At 44.3% G+C, this 24,159-nt stretch overlaps 1 protein-coding gene across 1 annotated transcript; it reads left to right on the plus strand.

Annotated features, from left to right (window-relative positions):
- Positions 1 to 19,143, plus strand: adamts12 (ADAM metallopeptidase with thrombospondin type 1 motif, 12). The gene is made up of 24 exons (XM_061071756.1): positions 1 to 124; positions 464 to 828; positions 5,704 to 5,881; positions 6,023 to 6,231; positions 6,323 to 6,406; positions 7,089 to 7,213; positions 7,329 to 7,478; positions 8,357 to 8,500; positions 9,294 to 9,438; positions 9,535 to 9,627; positions 9,784 to 9,929; positions 10,413 to 10,582; positions 10,930 to 11,063; positions 11,247 to 11,367; positions 12,439 to 12,683; positions 12,879 to 13,020; positions 13,109 to 13,235; positions 14,196 to 14,406; positions 15,135 to 16,265; positions 16,867 to 17,019; positions 17,188 to 17,364; positions 17,571 to 17,717; positions 17,829 to 17,982; positions 18,127 to 19,143. Exons 1-24 carry the CDS (start codon positions 1 to 3, stop codon positions 18,240 to 18,242), a joined length of 4,791 nt encoding a protein of 1,596 aa, XP_060927739.1. The 3' UTR covers positions 18,243 to 19,143.
- The last annotated feature ends 5,016 nt before the right edge of the window (positions 19,144 to 24,159 follow it).

Below are 24,159 nucleotides of genomic sequence, written 5' to 3' on the forward strand. Positions count from 1 at the left end.
ATGCGATGTCCGCAGGAGCGCCCGGTTCCTCTTCTGCTGCTGCTGCACTTTGTTTTCATTTTGGCATCCGGCCACGAAGAGCTTCCCGACTCTGGCACAGTCTTCTCCCTCTTTGCAGAGCAAGGTCAGAGCGGTGCAGCTGGACCAGAGCCTGCGTGGCTGTGCATGTTTCTGTGCATGTGTCTGTCTGTGCACGTGTCTGTGCATGTGTTTGTGCATGTGTCTGTGCATGTGTCTGTCTGTGCATGTGTTTGTGCATGTTTCTGGTTTCTGTGCATGAACGTGTGCAAATGTCTGTGCATGTTTCTGTGCATGTCTGAATAAAAATGCATGACTAGAAATGTTTGTTTGATTTGTTGCATATCATCCTGACTATAGGTTCTATGGGTAAAAATCCCTTTAATCCATACATCCCAAGTGTGTTTGACTTTTTTTGCATTGTTTCCAACTCGATATCCTGCAGGTGGTTTGTTCCAGTCAGAATCAGACGCATCCATCGTCCACCCAGAGAAAACTGATGCTCATGGAGAGTTCATTACTCACTCTCTGTCTCACCACTTCCAGGGTGGAAGAGTCAGACGTGACCTGCGATCCCTCGCAGCGGAGGAACAGGTTTACTATAAGGTCAACTACAGGGGTCGAGCTTTATTGTTCAATTTGACTGCCAACAACAACCTGCTTTCAAATGGCTACATCCTGGAGAGGAGGAACGGCAGCGCCAACAGGACTGAGCATCGTCCCTCGGGGGGGAATTCCTGCCACCTCCTCGGCACCGTGGAAACGTCTGATGTGAGAGGAACTGCTGCCATCAGCACCTGTAAAGGACTGGTAAGGAATCACACTGTGTAACGTGGCTGCACAGGGAGAGCGCCCCTTTCTCCACATGAAGCTTTTCTGCCTAAAGGTCACATCTCTTTGAAAAGCATAGGAGCTCCAGGCAGGAAGGAGAGAGGGGGCATCACTGTGGGGAAGCTGGTATGTGCTGTCGGCAGTCACAGGCTGTTGAGCAAACCCTCACATCTGACAGTGCCCTGTCTGTTAGTTTGCCCTCTCAGGACTTCCTGACACTATTTGCTGAACGACTGCTGCTGCTGCTGCAGCTTTTCAGCCGACCATCAGACCCCTTTCTCTTTTCTTTTCTCTGTCCCCCAGATGTTTCCCTCCTCGCTCATTCATTCACTGCTCCGTCTGTTCGGCAGAAAGTCTTTGTATACTCGCCTATACTCTTGGAGGTGTTGCTTTGTTCTCTGCGACATTGAGCTTCACTAAGCGACTTTGGCACATTTTTAAGCACAAAGGTTTGACGGATGGAGACACAGGAAATGGAGCCATACTTTGCCTTTAATGTTTCTTATCAAATATGTAATAAACTACAGAAGAAAAGAAGACAGCTGGACAGCAGAGAGTCGAGTGAGCAGCCCAATGTTTAAGAATTTTAAATTATGAAAACATACTTGTACCATATTGAAGTTTCTAGAGAAGAAGAACAAAAAAGAGAGTGTCTGACTTTTCAAGTTCTTTATTCACCGAATAATAATCACTTAAAAAAACTACCTGATGATGGGTTAGATTTTCCACAATATGTTGAAACAACCAAATAGGAAGAGGATGTGGCAAAGGAGGAGCTTTGAGCCTCTGAGATGATGGGATGTCTCAGTTTTAGTCATAAAGAATGTTTCGGTGTTGGGGTTCGATTGTGTTGCAGCAGGAATGCCCGTCCTGCAGGGTCTTGCCTCCTGCGTCTCTGTGATGGTAGTTTGTGCTGCTTCCTGCCAAATCTTTTAAATGCAGCTTATTTGATAAATCTGATTTCGAACAACTGGAGGATGAAGACAATGATCTTTGCACCATTATCATTTATATCTGACCCACTATACATCCTCTTCAGTTATCCTCAATAGAAGAATGTGGTGCAGTTCTCTCATCTACAACCTGCAGCGTTTAGAGGATTTTTTCCTTCTGCATATACCTGACTGCTCCAGTTGGTCCCTTCTCTCCGTCTCACCAGGGAAACCACTAAGACCCATTACACTGATTTGCAGTTCTTCGGTTTAAAGCAGCTAAAGCCACAGAGGAACCACTGAACAGTAAGTCAGCCCGACAGCTGTAGAGAGGAAAACCCTGCGAGCTGCTGTTGAGGTCATTCACCCGTAGGAAGCAGATGGAGATTCAGCCTCCAAATATGAAAACATCTTATCATCAGATCATCATATGTTTATTCAGAATAAAACAGATGTTGATAAGGGCTAAATAGGCAGGAAAGTATAAACCAGTAGTGATTTCCCTTTTTCAGATGTGAATTATTGTTTAAGATTAGTTCCAATAGTGCTACTTGCACATTTCTCCAGTTGTTATGAGTCCACACTGCGAAGATATGCTAGAAATCCTACTTACATTGAGTTATAGTTTTCTGCAGCTAACATGGTTGCATTGTATGTCATCTTTAGAGTTAAGGGCAAGTCACATTTGATGGGCTTAACATAGTTAGGAAGAACTGGCAAAGGAGCTGGAGCTGCAACTGACAATTTTATAGGTTAGATAAATTACTTTAATGGGTATTCTTAGATAAATTCCAATTATGTTTTTCTGTTGATCGCTTAGGGGTTGTCTAATTTGTTGCAGCTCTACTTGGCACAGCGCAGGCAATGAATCAACATATTCTGCAGAGCTATACAATATTTACATTACAATATGTCCCCACCACCCTTCACTTTGACTACTGTACACACATGGATCTGTGAGGAGCAGAGGAACTGGGTGGAGGCTGCCGTCACTGTCCTTTCTTCTTTCTGTGGGAAAACTTCCAAATCAAGCAAAGCGAAAGCTTCTCCCTGGAGTCTTTGGTAATCCCCGAGGCACAGAACCAAGCAAGAACACGCAAGTTCCAACCCATTATATTGGTATTTTCCTCACTTACTTTCTTCTCACTATGCAAATGAAAAATGATTATGTTTTGCCCTCTGTGGAAGAAATGAGCCCCCGAGGGAAAAAAACTGAAGTTAGTGCAGTGAAACCAGTAATTATTAAGGAACTGTTATCAAAGAAGAAATGTTTATTTTATAATGAGCACCAACCGCCCCCACCTCTCCTGCTGTCCCACTAATCACTGCTGAGCACACTGGCTGTGGAACAGGAGAGACTTTATTCGAAGCCCAGTGTGCCAGCACCACACAATCCACAGAAGCAGGAAACAAAGTAAAGCAGTTCCACATGGACAACGTGTTTAGAACACAGACCTGTGTTATGGTAACCTCCCCTGGCTCTGGCACCTCACACCCAAACACGCTTCCTCTAGGTCAGAGGGGGGGGGGATTAATGCAGGAGGAGGTGGGCAGGAGGTGTCAGAGGGAGGAGAGGTGGAGAAAGTGCAACGTGAACACCGGTCTGAGGCAGTTTTGGGATTTAGAGCAAAACCCGCTGCAGAATAATCTCCCATTTTTGAGTGTGAAACAAATTCCTGGTTTGTGCTCCGCCAAGTCGTCTTTGCTTTTCGAGCACAGACGTTACACAGGATCCGTAGGATACGTGGTAATTTAAGGATCACGAGTAACACCATAACCACACTATCCAAGCAGAGCCTCAGCGGCTGCATTTGGTACGTAGATCATAAAGATCATGCAGTGCAGTGGTCTGCATGTTTGGATGGGCCCCTCTGCAGCATTCCTTCCTGGTTGATCTGCACTCCACCACCTGCTTGTCTCTGCTGGGACTCACTTGGAGGTTTAACACTCTGACTGACTTATACGGGACAACAGGGAGGAGAGAGAACGGAGAATAAATCCAGGCAAAATCTTCGCCCATATACGTTTCACATCTTGCAGTGAGATGATGCAAATGAATAAAAGCTAAACTTTATCCGTTAAGATATTAATCCTTTCCAATGAACACGTGTGTTTTCTGAGCAGGGCTTGTGGGAGACTTTCCCAGCTGAACGTATCCGTATCAGTTTGCATGTTTTGTGGATGAGTCCACCACAACTCTGGGACCTCTGGCTGAAGGCCACGTTCTGAGTCTGTGCCCTTTCTCAATATTTAATCTAATCCTGAGTTTGGACAAAGACAACAAAACTCCAGATACTTTAGTTTAGCTATTGCACTGTTGATGTTATGGTGGTTTTACGTGAACAAACAGCAGCAGCTCAGTTGTATCCTGCAAAGGTTCTGTTGCAGTTTGCAGACACTCTCTTATCTTGTTTTACAAGATTCTTTGCAACAGGTGGAGTAACATAGTCTTTAAAAAAGGAACTGCAAACAGCTTTGTGCTTAGTGAACTCCCCATCAGAGCTCTGCAGACGGCTGAATGAATGCGGTTGGAGAATTTCTTCCCCTCCAAGAAACACATGTAAACCTTGTCAGGATGACCCAGAAACCAGAGCAGTGTGTAGCTCCAGTGAATAGTTGGGTAGACCCCTGGAACCGCAACTGGCCCAAACAGTAAGCACTGCATGGCCTAATTTTTCCCATCTGCCTCTGGCTCCTCAGACACTGAGAATAACTCTGAGGAATAAGGTGCAACACATATCCTAATAATTCTTTTTGTTGGCTTTAGACGCACATTTCTTCTTGTGCATATGATAACATCCAACATTCCTCATGACTTTTTTTGTCTGTCCTCAGTTGTACTTATGCAGACTTTCCACTTTCCATCTGCTTGGCTCTGGAAAGATTTATACATCCCCATTCTCTCTTTTGATAGTTAGTAAAGGGAAGGAGGGAGAGAAGGAGGGAGGGAAGGAGGGAGGGAGGGAGGGAGGGAGGGAGGGAGGGGTTCATCCCCGAACAGTCTGGGACTTGTTTGGACTCAGTTTGACACAAAATCCACGCACAAACCCACACACACACACAAACACACACACAAACCCACACACACACACACACACACACACACACACACACACACACACACACACACACACACACACACATAATCACCTTAATGAAGAGATCTTGCAAACAGTGAGCTGGAGGTGGAATATTCATATTGTGCATATTTACAATAGAAAAGAACGTTTCTGGAATTCACAGAACCCTGTTTTTTGTGTTTTGTACACATGTATGTATTCATGTATGGTATATGTGTGTGAGGGCATGTGTCTGCGTCTTTGTGTGTGTGTTCACCAGAGGACCTCAATCAGGAAAGTGAGTAGCCTGCACCTGTAAGAACACGCAGGGCATACTTAGGAGGAGTCTTTGTGTTGCTGCTCCTGCTACTGCAGATGGAGAATGTGCCTGAAGGAAGGAGAAAGGTTCATATTCAGATCTGTTGACTAATGATGGATTCCACCCTGATGGAAATTACTGAGGAATGACCTTTTTTGGCAGTTTTATTTTTTTTTTACGAGGGAATGTCCTCTACCCTTTCCGCTTTTAAGTTCGGGGATAGTGGGAACACTGCAATTATCGTTGATTTGTTGCTGCACTCATAGATAATATAACTTCAAATCAGTTTGGTCACAGTCTGAGAATGTGTGATATAGCAGCTGAGACCTAAAGCTAAATTAGGTACGATTTTGGCACCAGAAGTAATTGTTTTAATCTTAGTTGCAAATTGAAGACTGGGATTGAGTAGAATTTTATTTCCCTAATTACTGAAACGCTGTAGATTTTACATGTTTTTAGATTTAATTATTTGTTGTTTTTTTCCACCATTCTTAACCATTTCTGCTCCATGCACATTGATCCCTGTCATTTGTATCGTCCTCAGAGAGGCTTCTTCTCGCTGCCTGAGGGACAATATTTTATCGAACCTGCTCAGAAACCTGCTGATGATCCTTCAGGGACTCCAGAGCCCCACGTGGTCTATCCCAGAGCTCCTGCAGAAAATCACAGGAAGAAACGCAGCCCGGAGTCTAAGGACACACCCGGTGCATGTGGAGTTCAAGGTGTGTATCCGAAATTAGTGTATCTATGTGCAGTGGTGTTTTTGTGATTTTACACAAGTGAGCGTTTTACTTTCCTCTGTCAGGTGAGGATAAGCCACCAGTGTACGCCTAGTGATGCCTCCCATTGTCCATGCTTTATAGATGCTCCCGGTGACTCCGTCCAGGTGGAGGGGGAGAGGGAGGAGTGGGAGAGGGAGCAGCAGGGCGGGGAGGATCAGGCTCGGTCTCGCTCGCAGCGCTCGGTCAGCAGGGATCGCTGGGTGGAGACCATGGTGGTGGCCGACTCCAAACTCCTCGAGTATCACGGCAGCGATAATGTCGAGTCCTACATCTTCACCATCATGAACATGGTCAGGGGTTAGAATTGACTCCTATCTTTTTATTTTTACATTTGCTCTCATTCATTCCTGGTTTCTCACTAACTGCTTAACGTGTTCACAGGTGGCGGGAATATTTCATGATGCCAGTATTGGGAACGCCGTCCATGTCATCCTGGTGCGCCTCATTTTGTTACAGGGAGAAGAGGTAAGGCTGCACCTGGAAGACGACTTTGTGAACATTTAATGTTTTTTTTAGTGCAAACTATAAATTAAAAGAGGCACATGTACAGCTATGCAGCATTCCTAATAAAGGGCCGCAAGGATATAAAGGAAACTGAGAGACTCTCCTCTAGTTGGATTCAGCTCTTTACACTGAAGATTAGGCTTTTCGTGCGGCAAACTGACTTCAATAAGAAACGATTGGACAGTCCACAAGAACCACAACATCAAAATCGTGTTTACATCATAAAATCCTCAGATCACATTACAGACTGGTTTGCAATATGTCAACTTGTTTTAAACAAGTCTTAGGAAACAGTACAGATTCAACTGAAACATTAAAAACGACAGCATTCCAGTCAGGTGAAGACGGCCTGTGGCTCGCAGGGATATTTTAATGAACTGAGGCATCATTAACTAAATCTGAGCTTTTTCCTGCTACGACAAGTCTGAATATCTGCTGTGGAAAAAGGTTCTGGTCTGTAATTCACACCTGCTTACAAAGAGAAGTGAAATAAAGTGAAACCATTGCAAATCCTGTATCGTAGGACCCCAGCCCCTCTCCTGAAAGATCCTCAGGGGTCAAAACTCAATCTCTTCTAGAATGATAGAATTTAAATGCTCTGAATTGTTCACAATGAGTTTCCTGATTGTTTTGTTTGCTGCAGAAAGGGTTGAAGATCGTTCACCATGCAGACACTACTCTGGCCAGTTTCTGTGCTTGGCAGAAAAACCTCAACCCTCAGAGCGACACACACCCGGCTCACCATGACGTGGCCGTGCTGGTCACCAGGCGAGTCACACGCACACAACCATGTGTAGGCCGTCTGAGAAAAGATGCCCGCCCGTCTTGAAAGCATGGCATGTGTGCACTCATTGTAATTTGTAATTTGTGTTCGTCCCCTCAGGAAAGACATCTGTGCTGGGATGAACCAGCCCTGTGAGACCCTGGGTCTGTCTCATCTGTCTGGGATGTGTCAGCCTCACCGCAGCTGCAATATCAATGAGGACTCGGGGCTGCCTGTCGCTTTCACCGTCGCTCATGAAATGGGCCACAGGTCTGTGTGTGTGTGTGCGTATGTGTGTGTGTGTGTGTACTTTTTTTTAGCACCTTATCCAGCTTAAATACTGCTCTAGTCAGGACCAGTTGACCTCATAACGACCAAAGCTTGGTACTAATGAGGCAAAACATCATTTCCAAGGTTAAGGTCAGGGATAAGGGTTTGGTTGGGCTGTCCACAACGAAGGGAAGTCAATGAAAATATGTGTTTGTTCGGTGTGTGTGATGTGTAACTAGTGCAATACCCTGCATCATATGATCTCATAACAATGGGTCACGTAACAAAGGCAGCATCCTGTTCCCATGAGCAGATACTATAGAGGAAGATACAGTTGCGTCATTAATCTCCCGTCATTAGCGTGTGAGTCCATCGGTGAAACGGCTGAATGCAAATAATTGCCTCTATCTAGTGACCGGACATGAAAAAAAAACGATACCTGAGATTGTTGTGTAGAAGTTTGGTAACTGTGAAAGTGAATGGGCAGATAGAATTATTTTTCAGCTTTGAATTATCTGTGATACAAATAAAAAACACGTAATTCTTTGATTTCATTTTCCGACCACAGGAGTTTTTGTAGCTTGTGTGCCACGTTGCAAATATAAAGTCTTGTTTATAAGATTCAGTGTAGATGCAGTTTTTATTCTACACCTGACTATGAGGCCTATAAAGTTGCTCATATTCCTTATAAAGTATTCCTTATGCACACCATCTCACCGCATTTGTACAGTTTGTGCTTCTACTAACAGGAAATGATGTTAATACATGCACAACTGTACTTTGGACCTATTTTATTAGTGGAAACAACTGTATTGCTTACATGTGTTGCACATTTATTTATGTAATGATTGTACAATAATGGTTTTGTCTGAACACAGCTTTGGAATCCATCATGACGGCCAGGGGAACGACTGCGAGCTGGCAGGCAAGCACCCGTTCATCATGTCCCGACAGCTGATGTACGACAGCTCGCCTCTCACTTGGTCTTCCTGCTCCAAAGAATACATCACCCGCTTCCTCGAGTAAGGTTGAACTGGTATTTAATTATTCTGCAGCCGTTAATTTGTTTTATATTGATACAAAACAAACAACATGAGTCACCCAGCTTTAACACTGCTGGAGGAAATAGAAACATTTAATTATGTTTTTGCAGATGTGATTGGAAGCAGTGAAAATGATTCAGAAACAGAAAAGGGGTGCGGTGTGTGTGTTGGAACAAATTCATGTTGTAATAGCGTGTGCAGCAAACTGTAACACGCCAAGCTTTAAAAAAACTAAACTAAGAACGAACATGTCAGTGCAATAAAAGCTGAAACCGCAGAAAAGCAGCATTAGATTGTGTTTACAGCTGCTTAAGCCCCGAATGCTATTCTCATTATTTCCTGTTGCAAACTGTGTCAATGATGAATTCATGAATTCCTTTGTGACAACTGCTTCACCTCGAGCTCCTGGGAGGTCAGAGGTCAGAGCTGGTGTTTGTTGAACTCTGACCTGAGAATCAGCACGCTATTAGAAGAGAGGCCTCTTAACAAGTAATCTCTCCTGGTGTTTTTCCATCACACCCTTTTTAAAACTGGGCCGGGATACAGCAAGGTGCAGCTTAAAAACCGACTGTGTGTGTTCATCACTGGCGTGTTTTTACATGACCAGCAAGTTTGTATAATTTAGCATATATTTCTTATCATAATCAAAGATTTCTCTCAGCTGCTCCTTGCTGCCTATTCTGTGGATTTTCTTTTTCCTCTTTCTGTCCGCACCACCTTGTGCCCCTTCCTCCTTTTCATCTCTTCCTAAACATCTGTTTGTCTGTCTCAGTCGTGGATGGGGTTTCTGTCTGGACGACCGTCCTTCCAAGAGGGATCTGACCACGCCGCTGGCTCGCCTCGGCGTCCGCTACACCACGCACCACCAGTGCCAGCTCCAGTATGGCCCCAATGCTACGTTCTGCGCTGAGGTTGATGTGAGTATCGTGAACCCACAAGCACCAAAGGAATGTCAGAAATCGTTTAGAAAATCATCTTTTTGTAACTGCTCTGGGGTCGTGTGTCTCTTTCAGAACGTTTGCCAGATTCTTTGGTGTTCGGTGAACGGCTCCTGTCGCTCCAAACTTGACTCGCCTATAGACGGAACCCGCTGCGGACCAGAGAAGGTGAATGGTGCCCGTTGCTTTGTCTTGTAAGGGTTTGGGCTTTATTAGCCTGGGGATAGAAATGTTTACAGGTTATAATTGATATGAGAGTGATACTGGTGCAGAGTCTTGAGTATTAAATGTGTCACGTTGCTTTTTGGCTATTTTCTTCTTCAGTGGTGCATCTCGGGAGAGTGTGTGATTGTGGGTAAACTCCCAGAGACTGTGAACGGAGGCTGGGGACAGTGGAGTACCTGGTCTCACTGCTCCAGGACCTGCGGGACAGGGGTTCAGTCAGCGGAGAGGGAATGTAACAGCCCCAAGTAAGAACTCCTCACCTCTGCATAGGAGGTTATGTTTTCACCCCAGTCCGTTTGTTACTTGGTTGGTTTGGATGTTTGTTTGTCAGCAAGATTACACACAAAAAATAACTATAGTATACTATAGGTCAGAGAAGAACCCTTAAATTTAGGTACAGATCCAGATCAGGGGACCGATCCAGAATTTTTCTCTTTCTTGAACATTACGATATAGGGTGTTTTTCAACATTTTCATTGTCTTCCTTAGGGTATAATTCATGGATCTTGATGAAAACTAATCTGAGAAATTTTGAGGGCACTGATATCTATAAGTTGGGGAAATTTGGTGCAGCTTAATAGAATTCCATGAGACTGTTGGGCCCTGGTGGAAGTATGTGCTCTACAAAGTAACATTCTAGTTCTAGCACATCTCACCTCTTTCTTCTTTCTCTTGCTTTCTCTTTTAAAAGTTGAGAGTGATTTCAAAGTTTTGTGTTTTTTCCGCAGACCAGAGTTTGGGGGCAAGTACTGCACCGGAGAAAGGAAGCGCTATCGGACGTGTAACACAAAACCCTGCCAGAGGGGAAAACCGACCTTCCGAGAGATGCAGTGCAGTGAGTTCGACACCGTGGCCTACAACAACGAGCTCTACCAGTGGATTCCCGTGTTCAACCCGTGTAAGCTCCTACAAACAGACAAACACACACAGAGATGCTAGTAGACATCTTTTTGCTCTTCTCTTTTTATAAACTCAGTAGGTGCAGTTGCATATCTCACCCAGCAGGGGGTAGCATGTACACTGAAAAGGTAGTAGTGGGGCCTAAAACATTTCAGTGCTGCAGCTGCTGTGTGTTTCCTCTATTCCAATCACTTATATATTATTTTAAAAAATGAATGTTATTTCATCGGAATCTAACAATAATAAGCTTTAAAAATGCCTCGTTATTGACTGTTTGACTTGTCTTTGCCCTCATCATTAATCAGAGTTCAATATTCTTTCCTCCCGTCTCTGGACCTTCTCCAGTGAACGCCTGCGAGTTGCACTGCCGACCGGTCAACGAGTATTTCTCGGAGAAGATGCTGGACGCGGTGACGGACGGGACGACGTGCTTCATGAACAACAAGTCCAGGAACATCTGCGTCAACGGCGTGTGCAAGGTAGAGTGGCTGGGTAAGAGACTAGAGGAGGCTGGAGGGGTTGTAGCGGAGCAGGGGCCAGATGCGGAGTGAGAGAGGGAGGAGGAGATGTTCTGTGCAAACCCTCCATCTTACGCTTTTTTCTCTGTAATGTGTCTGTGGTCGCGGTTTTTATGTGTTTGTGGGTGTGTGTGTTGTCTGCAGGACGTCGGCTGTGACTGTGGCATCGACTCGAACGCGGTGGAGGACCGCTGTGGCGTTTGCCTCGGCGACGGCACGAGCTGCGAGACCGTCTACAAGTCCTTCAACGAGGCCGACGGCTTCGGTGAGTCCAGGGTATCTGAGCAGCTGGAGACAAATGCGATGATCTGGACAGAAGAGACACAATTAGAAAATTGGAGTAACACAAAACAGAAACCTATTAATGGGGAAATGCTTTGATGTGTCGACAAGAGCGGAGTCAGAAAAATAAGCACCGAATTCAAAATTTATGTCCAAGGACTTAAAGTCATCTCAGGTCGGTTCATTAGCGTTACGACGTTGTGTTGTTCTGGTTGTCGTGGCAACCCCCGGTCCACACTGTGCAGCTGTTTGTCCTGCTGCACTCGGCTGGTGCAATGTTTTCTGCAGCCCCGTGTTTGTGTTTGTCTCAAGAAACACACACTTCTCATTTTCTGTTCTTGGCGGAGCATAACTCAGCCTCAGTATCGACATACCGTAAAGACAGATTAATAGAGAGAGAGACGCTCTAAAACAATAAAACGTCCCCTCTCTCTCCTCTCTCTCTTTCTGTGTGTATTTGCCCGACACAGCATCCTCTCCAGATAACCAGCCCAGATGTGTAAGACTTCAAAAGACTTAGACCAAGGGCAAACCTCCCCCTCCTTTGCACAAACACTGCAACACACACACACACACACACACACACACACACACACACACACACACACACACACACACACACACACACACACACACACACACACACTCCTTCCCACAAACATCATTAAACGCCAGAGACCCACTCACAGCGGCTTTCGTCCTCCCCCATCCTGCACCCCCCCATCCACACACACACACACACACACACACACACACACACACACACACACACACACACACACACACACACACACACACACACACACACACACACACAACACACACACAGTAAAAGCCAGAGACAGGACAGTGCCCCCCACGCCGAATCTGCACACGTACACTCACACACACATACACATGCCAACCACCCCCACAGACCGAGCCCACCCTCTATTAAAGATCAGAGAGAAAACTGTCTGGTAGCCTGGATGTGAGTGTGGCAGCAGCCATGGTGGCCCATTCATTACCTCGCCGTGACTCTGACTCCCCCCCCCCCCCCCCCCGACTCTCCCAGGGTACGTGGACGTGGGCGTGATACCTGAGGGGGCGCGGGACATCCTGGTAACGGAAGTGGAGGAGGCAGGTAACTTCCTGGCTCTGAGGAGTGAGGCGTCGGAGGAGTACTTCCTCAACGGCAACTTCGTCATCCAGTGGAACGGCGAGTACCAGGCCGGTGAGACCACCTTCTACTACGAGCGCAGCGGGAACATGGAGAACCTCACCGCTCCCGGACCCACCAAGCAGCCAGTCATGCTCCAGGTAGAGGCCCACATTCCACAGATTGAAACTTTTTTTAAATTCAGCAAGTTATATGTTGGGTCTTTGTAGAGGGACTTCAGCCAATTAGGAATGGAGGAGAAGGGCAGACTTTAAGAGTTGCCAACCAATCAGAGCATGCAAACTAAATATTCTTGAGGAGGAAAACTCTTATTGATATTTCATGTGGCCATCTAGCTGCTGTTTCAGGAGAAGAACATGGGTATAAAGTACGAGTACACGGTAAAGAAGACCAAAGAGGCAGGAAACGAGATCATCGAACCCACTTACAGTTGGAGACACGGGGCGTGGACGGACTGCAGCACCACCTGTGGCTTAGGTCGGTGTCACACGTGACAAGAACAATTTCTCATTCGGTGAATTTCTGTGACGATTTAGTTCTGACCCGACGTGTGATTTCTGACCAGGTGAGCAGTTCCAGCCTGTGCGATGCTTCGAGGTGGACATGGGCGTGGTGGACGAGTCTCTGTGTGACCCAGAGAGTCGTCCTGAGGACAGACACCGAAGATGCAAGACGATGGATTGTCCCGCAAGGTTCTTACTCTCCAATGCCCTTTGACTCCTGATCTGAGCTCAGTGTACTGTGGTTTAGTCAGATAAGCATTTCTGGATAATCAACACAGTTTAATATCCAAGGATATCTACCTGACTACTGTAGATCTACCAATAGAATATGATGGCGAAAGTAATTGTACTGCCTCATCTATAGCTTTTACTTAGTCCCAGGGGTGACGCTGGATGGATACTGGTGGGAACAGAGACTCACAGGAAGGGTAGAGTTCAAAATTCCTCACTGATAATCCAAAAGGTCTGACGCAGGTAGGCCGTGAGAACAAGGCAAACAAAGCAGGGGAGGAGCAGGCAGAAATTCATGAACTGGGGAATAGAGCTGAGTCGAAAACCACAAGTAACAAAGGTCAGAGAGCGACGGAAGCACAAAAGGAAAAAACGGTGTCGTAGGAAAACAAAATTGTGCAATAACTGTACACACAGGGTTTACTATGTGGAAGACCAGGGTAATGAGATGCAGGTGGGGACATTCGGTGGGGGGAACACGCAAGCGCAGGAGCTAATAGGATGAGACAGGTGAATGTCAAAATAAAACAGGAAATGATACACGGAGGGTCAGACTGACAGACGCTCTGTTCTCTTCATCTCACCCTGGGTTTATCATGAGAAACAGGGAAATATAACTGGTAAAAGTAAATATTTAAATCACTTACATTTCAAATTTAAGGCTGACTTTCCATCTCAATACATTATGCATATTTTATTTAGGAAATCTACCATTATGTAGTTACGCTATTGCTTGTACAATTGTTTAGGTTTTGCAGACATTTATTATTTTGGAAATGTGACTTGGTAAATGAAAAGTTTGGGTTGGTTGGGTTCCTCAGGCAAGTTGTTGACTACTCACCATGTTCTCACCAAGTTACCACTGTCTCCTTCTTCACCCTCTGTTCCTCTCCCCCTCCCCCCCCCCCGCTCCCTCAGGTGGTGGGTCGGAGGTTGGCAGCAGTGCTCAGCCACCTGTGGATCCGATGGGATGAGAAAGCGAACGGTGCTGTGCGTCCGCACGGTCTCTGCAGAGGAACGGGTCCTCCACCCTGTGGAGTGCAAGCATCTCCTTAAACCCAAACCTGTGGTGCAGTGCAACAGAGACGTACCGTGTGGGCAGGACTGGGCGGTCGGGAACTGGGAGGAGGTGAGTCTGGTTTTTGTTACCTCCGCCTTGGAGGTTATGTTTTCATCTGTGTTAGCTTGTTTATCTGTCTGTTTGTAAACAGGATTACGCGAAAACTGCCTGAAAATTGTGTGCAGATCCCGACTGGGCTACTGAGCGTGCTTCCAGTTTTTATATTGTTTTAACCAGACCTTATTACCTTGTAGACGAATGTCGCAAATTTGGCTCAAACCCCATCCCGGTCTTTTTATCCCACTAATGCCTGATGGTGCAAATTCTACACATACCATGAAGGTATTGGAAGTACTCTGCCGCCATATAGTGGTCGGAGTGGAAAATACACACTAGCCTCTTGGTACTCTGCAGCAAAGTTATTTTGAGGTATTAAGCTGTATTTGAAATACTGTGATGATGGAACAGCAATGATTGTACAGAAACAGAAAAATATGTTGTTATTCAATTTCAAGCAAAAGCAGCATCAATATAATAATCTACATACCAGAGACTGGAAAATTTGTTTAATTACGGTTAATTAGGCGACATTATGCCTAATGTCGCTAATTTGCCTCATACCTTAATTTTATATCTATTGTTTATGCTATATTGAAATTAACAATCTCCACTTAATTTAGCATCTGTATGACAGCCAAAAACTTTTATATAATTGAAAATTAATTCAGGCAATAAGGGGTTAATACCTTCCTTTATCTGTAGGTCAATGTTTTACTCATGTTCCTTGTTCTTTGCAGTGCCCAGTCACATGTGGAGGAAGCGTTCGCTCACGCATAATCACGTGTGCACTCGCGCCCACAAAGACCTGTGACCTCTCCACCAAACCTCGGTCCAGATCCCTGTGTGCCCTGCAGAGCTGCCCTAACGCAAGTCTACGTAGACGACCTGGGCCTCCCCCCAAATACCGCCGCGTCTACCCACCGAAGAGCCGCCCTGCCGTGCCTCCAGCTTCCCCCACCTGGGCTCCCACCAGCCCCACGGCCACAGCCACTGTCCCTGCGACACAGAAAATAACCAAAGAAACGACAACTGCTGTCGTCCCTACCACTAAATCCCCTTTGACCCCGGAAACCACAACCCCTGAGATCGTCTACAAAGATGATGATTATGAGTTCAGTGTTGTAGTGAGGAACGATGGGGATAAGAAGGAGGAAGTTTTTCCTTCTAAACCCAGCTCTGTGGAAATGGAGAAGAAATCAAGTGGGGAGGAAAAGGAAAACATGGAGGGAGAGGAGGGAAGTACGCCAAACGTGGTGATGAACACTCCAGGATATGATTATGTTGTCGAGGATATGACGGCTGAAGAGGAGGTGATCATCGACTTGGATGTTTCTACCAAGGCTACATCCTTGAAAGATCCTCCCACGTCGACCACTTCACAAACAAGTCCACCCACCGTGCACACAACCAGAACACCCACCACAACCAGCTACTCCACCCCACACACCAGCACTGAAACATGGGTGAAGACCACTCGCCACTTATCCAACCCCCGCACCAGTCCACGGAGCCACTGGACACACAGGGCTCCCCTCACCACTCCCATGTACAAGAAGCACTCAGTCCCGTCGAAAACCGTCTCCCGGACGACGAGAGCTCCGTCCACAGCTGCAAGAAAACTGTTCACCACTGCTGCATCGGCCCAGCCCACAGTCAAGATAATTAAAGTGAAGAAACCTGCTGTGACACCAAAGAAAAGCAGTTCCGTCTCACGTGCTAAAAAGCCCTCGTCACGGTCCAAAGGCGCCAAGAACCCGAACCAGCGCCCGGGGGGTCCGGTGAGCAGCCCCCCCAGTGACCAAAGCACCGTGATGGCCCGGCAGCCGGTCAGCAGGGAGATCTCCTGGGTTGTAGGAAACTGGAGCGAGGTGGGAACACACATTTTATCACCATATTATCAGGCTCTCCACACACCATACAAGGACATGTGCACGTTTTATCACTGAAACAATAATGCCAACCATTTTACAAGGCATACCATCATTTTTTTTAAACATTATTTTTCTTCCCTTAAAGCATTTAAGTGGTGAAATTGGAAAACAAAATTGACTTTAAACATTATTGAAAAGATGGACAATTATTGATGCTTTATTGCATCATAACCCTGATACCAGAAACTAAACAACAAGCAAACAACAAGGGAAATTAATTCCATCCGAATAATTGGACATCCCTAAATTCACTGAGGTTTTCATAACTATCTCTGCATGCACCTGCACACTGTGATATAAAGCACATGAATGAATGTTCATGCTCTAGTGACAAGTTATTTCGAATGGCTTCTTGGTGGGTGGTAAATTAAATGACTTCTTAATTAGACAATTATTACAACATTTGCTTTTATTAGGCTAAAACATGCAAAACTACAGGTGCAGTCCTTCAAAGAAGAAAAGGAAAATTCCTGCCGTCTTAGGTATCACTTTATTTTGTCACCCACATTTTAATCATAAAACACCACTTCCTCCCCAGTGTTCAACAACATGTGGCATCGGTGCAATATGGCGAACCGTGGCGTGCAGCTCTCCGAACGATGAGGACTGTGCCAACGTGAAGAGACCTGAGCCTGCACGTACGTGTGAGCTGCAGCCCTGCGCCACCTGGCAAAGTGGCAGCTGGAGCAAAGTGAGTAATGTTAGACCTCCCTCCAGTCCCTGAATCTAATCATTAAACTTATTAATGGGACTTTACTCCTTATAATTCATCTAATAAATTCCCAGAGGATTAACTGGGTTCGTCTCTGTTGTTTTTTTCTTGTCATCCATCTATTGCAACGTGTTACTACACCCGCAGTGCCCAGATAACTGTGCAGTGGTGGGACGGAGGCACCGGGACGTCCAGTGTGTGGATTCTCAGAGTAAACGTCCCCTCAGGCCGTTCCACTGCCAAGCGGAGTCCAGCCGACCCGTCAGCTCGTTGACGTGTCCCCACAAGCCCTGTATGACCTGGAGCATATCACCCTGGGGACAGGTAAGAGCACTACACATATTTAATCCATATATTATATTGATTGCACTAATTCCACACACATCCTTTGGATTTGTGCCGTCAGTGACACCAAGGGCCGCAATAATTGCTGCTCCTTTAAGAGTCTAATGATTAAGGGACCTTTTCACCTTCAAATGTGGAAATTGACTTTTGCTCACACATCTCTTAAATCCTGTGGTTTTCCTCAGTGCTCCGGCAGCTGTGGCGAAGGCATCAGGGAGCGTCTGGTGTACTGTCCCGAGCCTCATCGCTGCAGCACCACGCTGAGACCAAACGACACGGACACCTGCAGCCTAAAGCCCTGCACGCACTGGAAGACCGAGGAGTGGGAAGAGGTCAGTCACACCTGATCGAGCTTCCCCTTTAGGCCCTGACGACATTTATATATAATAAATCATAAAAAGTCGTAGAAGTGGGCTGAGAGATTTTGTTGTGTGACTTTTCAGTGTCCTGCGAGTTGTGGTGGGGGTCAGCAGCAGCGGCAGGTCAACTGTGTGAGTGACCAGGATTCAGCTGTGATGCCAAACAACCTCTGTGAAAAGTTTTCCAAACCAGAAACACTCAGGAAGTGCAACATGCAGGAATGCAAGACCAACACAGGTTTGTACGCAGTAATTGCTATGACATTACAGTTTATTTATTTTTTCTGTGACAGAAAACCAAGATCTTGGTAAACTCACTGTAGATAAACTCGGCTGTACTTTCTGTATTTCAGTAAATTTGACCTCTGACCTTCTCGCGCAGGTCCAGTTTGCAGGAAGAACACCATGTCCTCACGCTTCTGTGACAAGCTGAAGCTCCTGGGCCGCTGCTCTCTCAGATCGGTCCAAAGACAGTGTTGTGTCACCTGCGGGCCGTAGCCAGGGTTACACACACACACACACACACACACACACACACTTATATACAAGCATATACTACAATGGACACACCCCAGATACAGTAACACATTGGAACCAGTGACCACAGTAGTCCCAGTTACCACAACATGACCACAAGCACATTTTAATCAGCACACAAACAAACCTTTTTAAATGAAAAAGTTTGAAATGCAGAATTGAAATATTTTAATAACTTTTAATTAAAAAAATTGGGAAATTATTTGTAGGTAAGTACAATATTTCCAACAAAACATACTCGGTAAACATTAAAGCAGTCCAATAAGAGCTCAAGAGCTGGTTTCTACACAGTGGATTGTACTACATGGTGCAGCTCTTATAATCTTATTATATAAAGATGCTCCACATTCAAGTCACCAGTTCTGTTTTTATTTCAAAGTGAACAAGTAAAAATAATTCAGAATGTAAATAAAGAGGGTTTTTTTGTTACTGATTTAAATTTTAAATTGTTAATAGTAATGATAATCAATGTTTTTTGGACTCTATATATTTAGCTGTGTTTCCTGCTTGATGTGTGGTCTTGCCGGCACTGTGTGTTTACAGGTTTTCCTGATTCAGTTATGATGTAAATTATAAAAAAGAAACTACAAAAATCATCAGCAGAACCTTCTTAGTTCTCCAGCTCGAACCTGGGTGCTTCTCCTTGGTGTGGGATTGATGAATGAGAAAGAGGTGTTGCAGGTCATCCCTCTCTGGTCCCTGTAAAGACTGGCCTCTGTGTTTGTATGATATTGTACAGGCATCACCACCAGTGTCATGTATCTGGTTCCGTCAACATCACATGTCTCCATGGTTAATAAAAGATATTTGTGACGAAGCTGCTTTACAGCTGACACATTGAATAAAAAACATTTTAAATGTCTGTGTGTAATTCTCACTGCGTATGATGCATGTGACATATTTAGAATCCATTTTGAATATATCCTCTTTTCAATAGGTCAATAATCAGACCTGTCTTTGAATCATGGTTTTCCTGCGTCACAACCTTTCCTGCTTTATGACCTTTTAATTCAAGGTCATTCTGGCCTGATAGTGCCGGATGCCGCGGGATGTGTGTAACACCAGAATCAGTAGCGCCGGGCTCGGTTTCAGGAATCAGGTTCAGCTGGCCCAGATTTCCCAGGCTCCTCTGTGCCATTAGAGGAACGGTGGCCCGGTGCCACACACCCTGCTGCTGTCATTCAAGCCCGAGACCAAGAGTTGCTCAGCAGTAATGGAAGGAGTAACACAACACTGGGTCAATGTGGAGCACCGTGTCCTAAGAACCAGTACGTCTGTGTGCGTGTGTGTGTGTGAGTGTGCAGTATCATGACAAAGCAAACTCCATCCAGTTGTATTACATAACCACATCTCTCATTCTGTTATGTCATTCTGTCATTTATTTGTAGCGTTGCACAATGGAAAGAAGGGATTGAGCTCAAAATAAGGAAATGCCTGAAAATATCAGAGCAAAATTCTGGCTTTAACAGAAACAATTATTTTATAACTCATTTCTGATTTAAAATGTCCAGTCCTGTGAATCTTTACACATTTCCGCTTAATCCTTGATGCATAGAGGAAAAAGCATTTTCTCATGAAATATATAAAATGTGAAAATATTGTCACCTCAGTCAGTGTATGAAGAACAACAGATCAACTTCAGCTGCTCAGAACGGCACAAGGGGCTGATGGTTGGTTCTTCATTACAAAGAGCAAATGTGGCCACAAAATTACTCTTAACCGCCGGTTCACGACAACCCAAGTGTTCTACAGCCAAACTTGTGGGTTTGGATTCAGCAGTCGAACGTTTACTTAATTATTTGTAGATTATCCAGAACCAACAGTAGCAAACAGATGTGGCCTCCACAGCTTTAAAGACACAACACTGGTCTGAGGACAAGTGATTGGCAGGTTAGTGTTGAAGACAAAATGCTAAAGATGGAACATTCATCTCAGTGTTATCGGTTTGAGTTGCTTGTTGCAACACTGAGTAGATTCATGAACTTGGTTTGGAGCAACAAGGGTTTAGTCTGTTTGGTTATTTCTGACTTGAAGTTGCTCAGATTCACGAGGATTTCCACTGAAAGTCAAACCACTGAATTACTGTAGTGTGTGTTGCTGTGTGAGAAGAGTACAAAGGTTGGAGACACATCAGTAAATATATACTCAAATATCTTCAGCTTCATAGCACAATACAAAATTTGTGTTTTGAATATATATTATTAGAAAATATTACGGACAATAGGTCATACATTTTTTATTAGAAAGCACATTATTCTGTTATTAGAAGTCATGTAGTAATTATATTATAATAACATTGTAAAAATACGTATAATCAGGGAGATATCGATACCATCCTTTGTTAATATATCATGAAACTACACTGGCCCTCAGTATGGCCCGCAGTCATGCTCCTCCCCTCCACAAAATCTAAAGTAAAACCGTTAGGTAATTTTTGCTTAAAACTAACTATCAATCAAATGCAGATGAACACACAACCTCACTGGTTGAGGTGATCGCACATCTTGAAACTACCTGAGGATGACTACAATAAACATCCATAAAATCCACAATTGGCATAAAGCAGACGTACACATTGATTTAAAACTTCCTATGAAAAACCCCGCCCATAAATATTACAGATACAGCTGCCCTGGTATGAACAGGAAGTCAAAACATATTCTCTCATCATATATAATTTAGTTTTCTATACATTATAGTAAAAAGCTTGTTTTTTTTATTTATCTATTTATTTATTTGACGGCACCGGAGAAAAACCGAGGTCAGTTCATTGTGGAAGAGTTGATCCAGTATCTGACCTGTAAGTAAATTCCACTGTCCTGCTGAAACCGACACTCAGCAGAGGAGGATGATGTAAGTGCCTGTCAGGCCAGTGGGGGGGGGAGATAACATGACGAACATCTATTGATCACCGTAAAGCAGGAAACAGCAACCTCATCTTGTTGGTTACCAGACACCAACGCAACTCAACGGCCAGGAACACATAAAATATTTACGTTTGATGACCAGCAGAAAAAGGAGGCCTCCCAGTACGAGCCGAGCGTCCTCTTTGTCTGCCAGTTATCTCCCCGGAGCATGAGGTAGCACGTTTCCTTGTGATGTATGAAAACCTTAAAAGAGAATGTTATCGTTAATCTCTCTGCTTACCCTTTCAAATCCCAATGTAAACCCAGGGAGAGGCTGGAGGAAGACGGCGGTGGAACGTAATCCGTGAGCCAACGTGCTGCTGGTTTGGAGGAAGAGGTCCAGTCTGGTGGCTCCTCATCTGGACCCCATCAAGTTGCTTGTCCCCAGGCAGTCAGACTGGCATCCCTGTACCAGGCCTGTTCCTTTATTAAAGCCTCGGCCTCCTCTGACCCAGCACACACAAAGCGGGCCCCGGGGAATGCAGACGGAGACACACACATGGTTCCCATAGGTCCGTGTGGTTGTTTGTGAGTCGTGCGTTTGATTCCCTCACAGACCACATATGGATTCGAGCTGAGCTAACGTTGGGAGCGAGGTGCTGTGCTTTGTGAAACATCTGCTTAATGATAGTGCAGAAACAGGGAGGGACAAGCAGACTCACAATGAGCCCAGCTAAATCAGAGACACATGACATGAATAAGGTGGATTTCCACAGTTGGAGCAGACGGAGCAACAGATTGCACGGCGCTCGCTGCTGCATCCACCTGCTGCCACGAGGCAACTCAGGTGCTTATTATTTTATGTCAAGTTTGCATGAAACGATTATTGTAGTTGTGCAGGAAGAGAAATGATGCATCAGTTATTCACACTTTTAACAGACAGTTAGACATAATTTGTCCTTTCAGAATACATTTTCACGTTTCCTTTAATTACAATTACTAAAGAACAATTGCTATTTTGTGTCATTGCTTTTCAACAACCAGTATAATACAATAAGTGGACTTTTTTCTGTTCAAAAATGAAGAATTACTTTATAAGTTGCATCAAGAATTTCAGAGAATAGTCAAACATAGAGAAATATGAAATCATTGAAGTAACACATAATGAAAATACCCCTCAGCCCAAAGTTACCTCTGATAAGTTAAAGTGTTTCACCCCAAAATAGATTTTGCCTCAAGTCATTTTTTGTTAATGTAAATAAGCCTCTATTTGCCTGTTACAAAATACTTTTGTTTTCTATACATTATAGTAAAAATCTTGTTTTTTAAATAAGCCTGTTAGTTGTTTCACTTTGCTTATTAACTTGTTGCTTTGTCTGAATGTGTGAGAAATGAAAGCGTTGTCACATGAATATTGTGTTAAGGTCGACACTGTAACAGCCTTCTGACCCAAATACAACAAAAACACACCTTCCTAAAAACAAAGAGTTATTTAAGTTAAATTCATACATTACACGCTACAAAGAATAAAAGGAACCTTTTCATGTGTTTCGTTCTTATTCATTTTTCTTGTCTTTGGCAGTTGGAACCATGTGAAATCAAATCTGCCCTGACGTGTATAAATTTCCGGTATTTGAGTTTTTATTGCCTTTGTTGTGATCGCGTTTTTGTTTTTGAGAAGAACCCGGCCAGAGCCACAGCCTGTAGGGAGGGATCAGACGCACTTTTATCTGTTTTATTGCCTATTGTTTTGAACTTTGAAATGCCGTTTGGGGAGATAGATCTATAAAGATACACTAAATGCTAAAGCTGCTGAGCAGGGAGGGATGTGAGATCATCTCCAGACCTTGCAAAGCTCACTTATATTGCATTTAGGAGAAAAAACACAGGCACGGTTATGTTTACAAAGAATTTGCTCCTTGGCCTCCAAAGAAATCCTAAAAATCTTGCGAGTCTGTCAGCATCACTGCAGCCCGACATCTCTCTGAGGCAACTACGCTGAGATTATTGGAAAGAACAGTAAGTCTTCGGGTATATCCGCACATCTGTCGTGATCTGGCTGAATCCCTCGTTGTCAAATACAAACTTGATGCATGAAACTGGTCTCAGCTGTCATTAAAATAATGTTTTGGTCTTTGAGTGTTTAAATTATAAAGCTTTAGCATGTAATTGTCTGGTAAGCAAAAAAAACAAACAAGCAAAAATGTAGAATGTAAAATGTCAAACTTAAAAATCTTAACAGATATTTATCCACAAAATCGTTATATTCTTTAACAGCTACGTTCAAATTATTTTTTACAATTACAACATTTAAATTGTTTAAAAAGTCAGAAGTGCTGAAATGTATTCAAATTATTCAACGTATTCTCACAAAATGGTTCGTAAGTGAGATTTATCGAGTAAAAACTTGTGCAGAATTATTGTGTTTCATTTGGACAGTTAGAGAGGTAACTGATAAATAATTGACTGTAAACTGTCAAATGAGGAATTGAAAAATCATTTTGATCTTGGTTCAACACAATGACTATTTTAAAAAAACATCTACAATAAAATTTAGACAGGGCTTAGATCCAGTGGCTCTGAGGTTGCAAATAAAGAAAAACTATCGTATTGACGTATCAATAATCAGCTCCTCAGCAGTTTCCTCTGCACAGATTCAGGTTATCACAGTGGGAAGGGACGCCGCAAAGGAAGCGCTGATAAGATTTGCTTTGTTTGTATCCCCAGATAAAGCCATGCCAAGACCAGAGTTAAGACATGACTGCTGCTCTGGCCGTAGATCGTTGACAGACGATAAAGCTGGGCACTAAAAACTAGGATTTAAAGGAAGGAAAACAGGGAACAGGACAGACTCCGACATCACAGACACGAGGATCAGGGAGAACAGATAAGAGAGCCAGCAGCACATTTTGTTTATCACACTGGATTGTTGAAAATGTCCTTGATCACTGTTGTCCTCTTAAAAAGTCTCAAAGGCTCTCACTGCTGGAGCCCAAGAATACTCCACCCGTGTCTGAATTGTCTGAGAACAT

Source organism: Limanda limanda, chromosome 5 (genome assembly GCF_963576545.1).
Source record: "Limanda limanda chromosome 5, fLimLim1.1, whole genome shotgun sequence".
Lineage (NCBI taxonomy): Eukaryota > Metazoa > Chordata > Actinopteri > Pleuronectiformes > Pleuronectidae > Limanda > Limanda limanda.

What these genes read in the sequence shown, in the direction of transcription:
- adamts12 (XM_061071756.1), top strand. Translation starts at nt 1, where the DNA reads ATGCGATGTCCGCAGGAGCGCCCGGTTCCTCTTCTGCTGCTGCTGCAC. An exon ending in CTCCCTCTTTGCAGAGCAAG is followed by an intron (nt 125 to 463) that starts GTCAGAGCGGTG and finishes GATATCCTGCAG; the next exon opens with GTGGTTTGTTCCAGTCAGAA. An exon ending in GGAATGCAAGACCAACACAG is followed by an intron (nt 17,983 to 18,126) that starts GTTTGTACGCAG and finishes CTTCTCGCGCAG; the next exon opens with GTCCAGTTTGCAGGAAGAAC.